Here is an 11,499-nt window from a genome sequence, read left to right as displayed (position 1 = left end):
GCAGTATATGTCATAGATATTTATTTCATAATGAAACCAACATAAACAATGAAAGAAAGCAAAGTGGTAGGTAGGTTGTCACTGATTCTGTTTCACTAGCAAAATGTTTCCATTTCTTGCAATTTGGATTCAGTTGTAGAATCTAAAACAAAACTTCTCAACATGGCAATTTCCATAGGGTGCATATTGCCAGGAATCACGAGGGAATGGAGTGGTGGGCCCATATCTGTTTCTGCTAACCGCTCTAATGGTGCCACAAGGATTTTCTGTTCGTCAGATCCAACTTTGGTGAGGCCGACACAAATGGTATCTTTCGTAAATGCTGGAGATTGAAAGGAAAAAAACATATATGTAAAAGATTAAAATTAGAACATTTATGTATACACATGTAATTAGTAACAAAATGTATTAAAAAAAAAATTATATTATTATTAGTTGTATTAGTATTATTATTATTATCATTAATTTTGAGTGCAGTTTTGAATTCAGCTATTTTTGAAGTGTAGTGTGAGTAAAAACAGAACAAGAAGACATTGCAAGTGAAAGGAATGAGAGGTGTGAACTATTTCAACCAATCAATACACAAGCAATACAGAGATTACAATAATAAAAAAATAAGATATAAGAAATAAAGGGAAAAAAATTTTTTTCATGGCCATATGGTTTAGGAGTTCTCTTTGGAAACGTGATTCTGTGTTCAATCTCAGTAAGTGGCGTGCATTAGGCCAGTGTCTTCAACCATGTCTCACATTGGCCAAAGCTGTGTGGATAAGAATTTGGTAAATGGAAACTGTTCAGAAGCCTAACCCATTAGTATGTATGCATACACACGCATACACACACGCACACGGACACACACATACACATATACACATGTATGTATGTATACATGCCAGCATGTTTTTATAAATGTATAAACACACACACACATATATGTAGATAGATATATAATGTGTGTGTATATATATATATATATATATATTACTATAACATAGATATATAAATATATAGATACACATATATAGACACTTCCATATACATATACATGTGTATGTATATGTATATATATTAACATATCTGTACACGTATACAAATATACATCTATATACACAAACACATATGTGTATGTGTATATAAATATATACACACACAAATACACATTTATATATGTGTGTGTGTGTGTATGTATGGTATGGATGGATGGAGGATGAATACATGTATATCGGTGAGGAATGAAGAATCAGTAATAGAGCGTCGAAGAAAAATACCTTGTGGTATTTGGTAACATCCCGTTATATTCTGGTTATATCCCTTTATAGTCTTGTTATATCCCTTCATATTCTGGTTACATCCCTTTATGGAGTTTGTACGGCCCTTTATGCTTGGATGGACTTTGTCTTTCCTCCTCCTCCAAGGATGATAAAATAAATACCAGAGGAAGTGGTGAGGTCGATATGATTGACCATAACCCCTGACGGTGGTGCTGCAGCATGGCCGCAGTCCAATTACTGAAACCAGTAAAAGAAAAAAAGAGCATAGATGTTTGATTTCAAATAACACACTGGACAATGAATGGAGAAGATGGATATTTGTATCCGGTCAGTAGAACAACATTGTATCCATGGCCAATACAATTGACTCTCAGAAACCCCAATATACCTAGCTCTAAGTGTGGAGTATTTGTATGTATTTGTGAACCACTTAAGGCAGTAGAGAGAGTTCATAGAGGGTTGTTTGAGATACAAGCTGTAACAGCCAAATCTTTCTCAATTCACATTCTGAAAGGGAATGATGAATCAGTTAAGACAGAATCCAATGTGAGCAACAAATGAGTGGGCCACTACAGCATTTCTTTGTTTCCTAAAAATAGCAGCTAAATCTTTCTCAAATCATGTTCTAAATGAGTATGATGAATTATATAAGGAAGGATCCACTACAATCATCAAACATGGATATCATTACATCATTTCTTGGTTAGCTATAAATAAGAGCTTAATCTTTCTCAAATCACATTCTAAAAGGAAATACTGAATCAGATATGATAGAGTCTGTTGCAGGTAGCAATAAGGGGATGCCCTACATGGCTGCTTGGGCTCCTGGAAATAACAATCAAAACTCTCAAATCTCATTCTAATAGGGAATGACACATTGGATAAGGTAGCCACTTAGATATACTATGTCTGGACAGAAGATGGGATGGTCATATTTGGAATGGCTTTGATCATAAATCTGCTCCATGAAGGTTGTCACAAAGTTCAACAACTAATAGAGCAATAGCAGGATCAACAAGTGGACGCATATGAAAGTCCTAAGATGAAGCAAAGAGACAGGCAGAGCATGTGGGACATATATGTCCACAGAATGGTGATGCAGTACAAGAGTAGAAAGAATATGAAGGCTATACTGATATTGACCCCTTGACATGTCATCAGCTTTGTCATGCAGTACAAGCAGGTATTGGGCATAAAGGTAACCCACAATGCTATGTGGGATCTTCACAGGTCATCATATTTGATGATACTTGAAAGATTGTGAAGTAATCCTAGAGCTATACTTCATTGAGGGAAAAGAGATGTGGTTCAAAACAGAGGGCTGACTTTCTATATATATTTAGTGACATGGGTCCCTTGGCTCATCATCACCTCAGCAGTACAGTACCGAGTGTGGAGGTGACTTGCAATATTATGGTATCTGCATAGATGTCAATGTTTTGGGGATCCTCAAAAGATCAGTTATTCTAGAGCTGTGCAAAACTGGAGAGAAGAGGTAGAGCAAGGCAGCAGGGTCAATTTCTATACATGGGGTAGTAAAGCCCACTTGATGACCTTCAGCAGACAAGAACAAAGAAGGCAGAAAAAAAGAGTAGTACACAACACCAGGGTTGATGACAGCAATAAACCCTTTCAACTGTAACTGTTAGATCTGATTCCATAGCATCACTGGTCATAGCTCTAAGAATAGCTTGAATGGAAATAAAAAGATGAATGCAATCACCATGTCCTCAGTACCACCAGCACCAGCACCAGGGGTCAGTGATGTAGAATACAAAGAAGAAACCAAGATGTTCCCATCCAAAACAGAGCCAGCTGGAGAATCCAAATAGAAGTTCCACTCCATTGTCTAGTCATGTTTGGAAGGAGATGGATCCTAGAGGAAGGTGAAAATTGTTGGGGACAGTAGGAAGGGAAGGAAGAAGTAGAGCCAAAAAAAAAATAGCAGCCCATTCTGAAAATAGTCTGTTAATAGAAGTTTTGCCCCACTATGGAATGGTCAACTTCCAGGGCCTCACATCTATAATCATCTAACAATAAAATAGAAACATGATGACTCTGTTGAATGACCAGACAGAGGACAAAAAGAATACCGTAATAGCTGAAGAAGTGCTGGGATATGTGTACAACCAGGCTTTCAAAACGACAGCCTGTTAGTGAAAACCAGATTGATATACTATCAACGTCTAATGGGGAGCCAATCAATCCATGTAGATGACGTTCACAGATTCAAAGAATCCAGTTTGCAGAAGTGGATCAGAGTGGAGTGGAAGTGTCTGGAGGTCTGGGTGCCATAATGCAACATAAGTGGCAGCTTCTCACCCTTGATTGGATGGGCTGCCCTAACATGTGCTCTGTGCTAAATTTTTTACCTGTTTTTATATATTGCATTACACGTATGTACCCTGTTTCGTCTATTATATATCTCTATGTTTTATGGTACATTTTGTATCAAATAGGTCTTTATGACCTATTATTATTATTTTTATTATTATTGTTGTTATTGTTGTTATTATTATTATTATTATTATTATTATTATTATTATTATTATTATTATTATTTTAATTATTGTTATTATTATTATTATTATTATTATTATTATTAGCAGTCATTGATATCATCTTGTTACTTAGCCCCGGGTCAGCTCTCATTGAAGTCTATGATTGAAAGTGTCTCAGTCATGACCATTCCATCTTTTCCTTTTTCTCTTCTAGTATTGTCTATCATTATTCAATGTGTCCCTTCTGATTTAAGATGGTAAGATGCCATTTGAAAGTGACATAATTACAATATTTAGCAGATTTACTGACAATCTAGAGATTCCTTCATTGGCTCATTTATTGCTTTTGTTTAAAGGTGGGATGAGCATTAGAAATGGAGCACCAATTAAATACTTTACAAGTATAGAGCACCAATTAGATACTTTATAATTGATGCCTTATGAAAGTGTGCCAACTGAGAGGCATATCATTACTCTGGGCCTTACAGAATCCCAGAAGCAGTCTTCAACTGTTTCCATCCAAAAGTGTTTTCCAACCCAATATTTACATTTAATGCTCTCTTAAAAGTTTATAACATTTTTATGACATCCACAATATATATATATATATATATATATATATATATATGAATATACAACAAAACCAGAGGGTCATTTCATAAATCTTTTAATTACATCATTTTTATATGTATTTCAGACAAGATAATGAGTGAATTGTGCAACTTGCATTAGGTAAGCTTTTTAGGTCTTCACTTCATCAGAGATTTATTCAATATGAATATTTGATAAAGTGAAAACTTAAGAAACTTAACTGATCTGGATTCCATAATTTTACCATTATCTCCACTTGTAAGCCGATGCAGTTAAATGATTCTTTTTGCTTTTTATATATGTATATATGTACTCTGTGACCTTTCTAACTATGGAGGTGAGTGAAACTTAAGCTAGAATACACAAGTTCTCTTCACAGTTTTCTCTTTCAATACATAAAGAGATGCAGAAATATTCTAAATACTGGTAATATTCTAGATACTGGTAATATTCTAAATACTGGTAATGTCTTGTAATTTAAATTTAAACTGCATGAGGAGCTATTAGATTTGATGAGAATGTAAATGGATAGGTTACTTGTCTTTCTGAGACTGGTCAGGTCATTGAGATCCCAATAAGGGTTGAAAATCGATAAAAGCTGTTCATCATTTTCTCCAATCTATGACGAAATAGGTAAATCTGACATGGTCGTGTGTCTAGTACTCAGATTTAGAAATACATATACATATCTATATTTATCTGTGTGCGTGTGTGTGTGTGTAGATATATATATATATATATATATATATATATATATATATATATATATATATATATACATATATATACATATATATATGTATACACACACACACACACACACACACATATATATATATATATATATATATATACAAATAGATAGGGAGAAAGAGAGAGAGATTGGGACCATTTTCAATTGACTGCATCTCACACCCCTACAAGAGCATGGTCATGTAAGTGTGGTGTGTGGCATTGCACCAAAGTTAGAAATTATTATTATTATTATTGTTATTATTATTATTAATGGTGGTAGCAGTAGTGGTGGTGGTGGTGGTGGTGGTGATGGTGGTGTTAGTAGTAGTAGTAGTTCTAATTGTTATTTGTATAGCAATATTACAAATGATATCAATTATAGTGATAACGGTTACAATGCTGCCAAAACAGAGTGGTGGGAACAGTTCCAAAACTTCAGACACATTTTTTATTTTCATTTTTTTTTATCAATGACAGACATTTAAATTAGCAGAAAGAGAAATAATAACATTACATACAGTTTGTATATGTTTGATAAATCAGAGTAAATAAGCTAATTTTACACACACATACATACACACACACAAAAACTTGTATATAGACATCGACACACATATACACAAACATATATAAACACGTATACATGCACACACACACACACACACACACACACACACACACACATACACATAGGTGCAGGGATGACTGTTTGGTTAAGAAGCTTGCTTCTCACTCATGTGGTCCTGAGTTCAATCACACTGCACAACACCTAGAAACGTGTTCCCTACTTTAGCAAAGCTAAAATAAGTGGATTTCATTATAATCATCATCATCGTTTAACATCCATTTTCCATGCTGGCATGAGTTGGACGGTTTGACTGAGGTCTGGAAAGCCAGTGGCTGTACCAGACTCCAATCTGATCTGGCACTGTTTCTACAGCTGGATGCCCTTCCAAATGCCAACCACTCTGAGATTGTAGTGGTCACTTTTTATGTGCCACTGGCATAGGAGCTAGTCAGGCAGGCCTGGCATCGATCATGTTTGAATAGTGCTTTTTATGTGCCACTGGTACGGGAGCCAGTCAAGGGGGCACAGGCATCGACGACATTTGGAAGGTGTATTTTATGCGGATTTGTTAGATGGAAACTGAAAGAAGCCCATTGTATGTGTGTGTGTTTACATGTATCCTTTTCTTAACAACATGTGATGATTGCTCATGAGTATCATTGTCATTTGTTACAAATCTTCCACATAAGCAAGTCCGACCAAGAGGAAATATCATCTTGCTTGGAAACAGGTGAAGGTTGGTGACAAGAAGGGCATTCAACTGCAGAAAAGTTTACTCAACAAATGGACATATGGAAAACTAGACATTAAGCGATGGTTGTGTATATGTGCATGCACATATACAAATACAGGTGTAGCTGTGTGGTAAGAAGTTTGCTTCCAACCACATTGTTGTGGGTTCAGTCTTACTGCATGGCACCTTGTGCAATTATCTCCTAATGTAAACGTGGGCTGAGTGCATTTGGTACATGGAAATCGAAAGAAGCCTGTCATACATATATAACACCCCACCATCTCCAAACTCCACCCCCATTCAGGTATCTTCTGTTGACCATTCACTACTTTCTTCCAGCTATTATTCATCAACATTCACTCACTCCCACACTGATTAACAAACCCCACCCCACCCCAGATACACCCAAGTCCCATATATAGAATCACAAAGCCCCAACTTCTCAGGTATGTTTCTCCACAAAAGTTTTTAAAAAATTTTCTTTTAAATCTTCCCACCCAAGTTAACAAAGAACTTACTAGATCTACAAAATAAAGTTTAAAATTTATATTATCAAAAAAATAAAAAATAATAAATTAAACTGATTAGAACTAACATTGAAGTCATTCTTTTTCATTTTTCAAATATACCTAACTGTACCAAGGATCCCATACATTTCCAATATATTTATATACATATCTATATCTACATATGTATATATATATATATATATATATATATATATATATATATAGATATATATATGTTTATATATATATATATATATATATATATATTATATATGTATGTGTATGTGTCTTTTTGTCTGTATTTGTCCACCCCCACTGCTTAACAATGTATTTGTCTACCACCACTGCTTGACAAACAGTGTTGGTGTGTTCACATACCTATAACTTAGCAATTCAGCAAAAGAGACTGATAGTATAAATACCAGGCTTAAAAGAAAATCAGTCCTGGGATCAATTCATTCAATTAAAGTCCTTCAAGGCGGTGCCCCAGCATGGCCCTAATCCAAGGACTGAAACAAGTAAAAGATAAAAGATAAGATACACACACCCTCATACTGAAGCACACTGGATATTTCCTGGGTTTTAGAAGAGTTGCATTGTATCCCATGGCACCAGGAAGAGCATCCAGCCTTACCACACTGCCTCAACCTGTGTCTCAGCCAACCCATGAGGTCAGTGTAAGCAGACATAAAATGATAGCAAAGATCACACACATACACACACACACACATTCATCCATATAAACATTTAATCCATAATCATTAGCTCTTTATTCTAAGTGGCTGGACTTAGCTCCTTTGAACTTGTCGCCCCTGGAATAAATATGTGTGTGTGTGTGTGTGTGTGTGTGTGTGTGTGTGTATGTATTTACACATACATACACACACACACACATATATATATACATTTATACACATAAATACGCATACACACTCATATATGAAAGCACACATATATACACACACACATACATATATATATATATATAATATATATATATATGTATATGTATATGTATATATATATATATATATATATATATATATATATATATTACACATACACCCAGTAGATTTATGGCGCCACTGCATGTTCCTATCAACAATGGCTCAACATTATTTTATGTTCCTCCCCTATTTTCCTTAAACTTATTTAATCATTATATCTGACATCAAAATGAAATTACAACAATGATATACTATAAAAAACAAAAACAAAAAAACTCTAAGTGAATTTCTTTCTATGTTAAAAATCAATATCATGAAAACATATGTAACAAACAATATAACATTGTTTCTTTTAGCTGTTGATGTTTGTTTTTAGCCTCATATCAACCCTGATCAAGCAAACCAATGATGTACAATGTTCCATCCTTGGCTATCTCGTCTTTATGTTTTATTTCTTTATTTTTAAATTTAAACCCATAATCATCACTTGCATGTAAGTATGATCTGGTACTATGTACCAAACTTTCTCTGCACTACTGTTTTAGATGCTTATGTAGTAAGCATAGACACTTTTGGGGCTAGGGTCACCTTAGCAGCATTATAAGCTCCTAGCCAAGTCAGTGCTCTGGGCCTTATAGCATGTATTTGCTGAAAGCATGCCTTAGTATACATAGATCAAAATTGGGCCTCTAGGCACATGAGGCTCCCAAGCAACTGCCCAGTGTGCCATACCTTAAGGCAGCTCTGCTTCTGGCCCTCACATCCTTTGGCTGAATGGAACACAATGGGTGTGACTAATGGAGGAAGGAAGTACCCTGCCAAAAATTAGATAATTAAATGTATACATCAGTTTCTTTAAGATGATGGTAGGGTGTTACTCAAGGGGATTCAGTCTGTTATATCCATCAGCTCATGTGATTACATAAAGACTACCCCACTCGTTTGTGTCCTTCATAGGTCTCTTTGTCACATAATATATTGTCTTCTCTTTACGTTTGGTTACATGACACAAAGTTTGTACTTGCTTTCTCCATTTCTTTCCAGCCTTTATATGTCTTCCATATTCAATGTTCATGGTTTCTTACTATTCAGCATTGCACTTCATGCAACCTGCCCTTCACTCTGAAAAAGAAGCCCTTTTTACCAGCAGAGATAATAGCTTCCTGAAATATTTCCACCCGTTCTTATTCTGGCCATCGTGCTTTCCAGAACATTGACTATTACTGCTATTTAGGTCACCTACATAACAGAAGCTATTAACTGCTTCTTAGGAACTTCCTGAGGATATAAAAATATTTATTTTATTAGTATTCTAACTCTTAATTACTACTCTGCATCTACCACAACTCTTTTGCATCCAGAGTTTATATTCTGTGCTCCATACAGTACTTGTAAAAAATCCTTTCTGCATATCAAGTATGGCTGTTTCTTAGATGGCAATTAAGTCCTCCTCTTTTTTGTCAATTAAAATTTTTGGCTTTGCAAAATTTACCTTAAAACTTCTTGATTCTAAGCTTTACTTTCATGTTTGGTATTTCCTCCCTAAACCTTTGACTTATTCAGTTATGAGAAATTAGTTAATAGCTAATGGACAGCCTGTTTTAAATCTCTTCAGTTGTAGTTTAGAGAATTATGATAAACAATAGCAGGCTGCAAAAAAATTAAACCCTGATGAATACCTGACTGCTATTTGGAGTTGTCCTTTAATAAAGATATAACTGTAAAATGAGTGTCACCATCATACAAGAGGGGTCACTCATTTCTAATTTTCCATCAAAACACGTCTACTCATGGGGAAATATTGTTGAGCTTGGAAACAAGTGAGGATTGGTGACAGGAAGGGTATCCAACCAGCTATAGAAAATCTAACTCAATGAATTCTGTCTGATCTTTGCAAAAGTGGATGTTAAATGACGATGGTGACAAAAAATTTGATTAAGCACTCCATATTTTCCACTTTATCTCATTTTTATCAGATTAATGTTGATAATGCAGCAATTATTATTATCTTACATATTCATTATCTTGGTAGAATGGTATAGAAGCAACTTCAGATATCTTTCAGTCTGTAGTGAGGTCCCTGTAGATTAAGGGTTGCCAAAAAAGATAAAAGTACCCCCAAAGGGATAAATTTCAGCAAGCCCGGGGGTAAATCTGGTGATTCTAGATTTGTATTTTCTTTTAATTATAATTTTACAAAAAAAATTTTAGGTTAAAATTTGAAGTAGGACTATTTTGTGAATATATACCAATCCAAAATGGTGAAGAGAATAAAAATTATATTCACAAAATAGTCCTACTTCAGATTTAAATTTCAAATTATACACTTCTTTACTATAGGTTTGCTAATAGAGTAGCTTAAACCTTTTGTTACTGTATTTATTTTGAGATGTTCTATGTTTCTCTTAATTATTTTAGATATAACAAAGAATTTAGTAAAATAATTTAGTTATCATTAAGCTAGTGTTAGGAACATAAATTTTAATTCAAAACTTATGAAAACAAGACATTTGTATTACAGAACCAGAGGCGGTTTCAGCCGGGTTGGTAACAAAAGGGTTAATTCAGAAGACTGTATCTGGGTCTTGTATTTGTTTATCATTAGTTAATAAACATATGAAATAACATTGTTATGTGCTATTTCTAAAAAATAAAAAAAAAAAAAATTTTTTACTGCTATTTGAACTTAACAACGTTTAAAAACTTCTATTGAGTTTTTGAATTTCTATATAGTTGGTTGCTTTATAATGGAAGAAAAGTAAACTCAGATTACTGAACAAAAGAGAGTAGGTGGGAGAAAATTGTCAAGGGTAAGCAGAATAAAAAAAAATGGCTGGAAACCCCCTGCTGAAAATGGTTTTGATTATTTTAAAATATGATATGTCTGTTGTCTTGTTATTTATTCTGTCTGGATGCATTGCACTTTAAGATAAGGGAAGTGCTATTGTGAACTACATAAACCATAAAATATTGTGGATATTTATTTCCTTGGCTCCAGGTAAAGTCAAACTCAGAAGTAATAATGGTTTCAAAATTTGGCACAAGGCCAGCAAGACCCCGAAAGGATGAAAGGCCAAGTGGACCTCAGCACAATTTGAACTCAGAATGTAAAGATGGACTAAATGATGCTGAGTAACTTTTCTGATGCAGCAAAGATTCTGCCAACGTGCTGCCTTAAAATCTAAAGTAGTAGTAGTAGTAGTAGTAGTAGTAGTAGTAATAATAATAATAATAATAATGATTGCTTCTAATATCAGCAGAAAACCTCAAGTTTGGGGGTGAAAGAATCTAGTTAATTATATCAACCCTAGTACTTGACTGGTTCTTTATGGAAGAATGAATGGCAAAGTTGACCTCAGCAGGATTTGAACTCAGAACATAAAAGGTTGTAACTAAATGTTACAAGGCATTTCGTCTGATTCTGCCATTCTAGAATTCTATGCTAATCAAGCATTTTTAGAAGTAACAATACTAACAATAAAAACAACAAACCAACATGATGAAACCCTCCCAACACATACTCAGTACAGTCTCCAGCCATCATAACACAACCTTTACAATAAATATTTGACACTAGTGGCTGCCCATCAATTTATAGTTCAGTGTCCCCTTTCACCAAAGGGCATATTACAAAAACCCCTTCT

General features: G+C 34.5%; 1 protein-coding gene across 1 annotated transcript in view; it reads right to left on the bottom strand.

The window, feature by feature from the left end:
- Position 1: 1 nt before the first annotated feature.
- Positions 2–11,499, bottom strand: part of LOC115217989 (diphthine methyl ester synthase) — a 434,790-nt gene continuing 423,292 nt past the window's right edge. The window contains exon 8 of the mRNA XM_029787730.2: positions 2–322. Within this exon, the coding sequence (XP_029643590.1) occupies positions 96–322 (227 nt within the window). The 3' untranslated portion in view covers positions 2–95. The remainder of the gene's footprint in view (positions 323–11,499) is intronic.

Source organism: Octopus sinensis, linkage group LG12 (genome assembly GCF_006345805.1).
Source record: "Octopus sinensis linkage group LG12, ASM634580v1, whole genome shotgun sequence".
NCBI lineage: Eukaryota > Metazoa > Mollusca > Cephalopoda > Octopoda > Octopodidae > Octopus > Octopus sinensis.
This window is presented reverse-complemented; position numbering and strand designations above follow the sequence as displayed.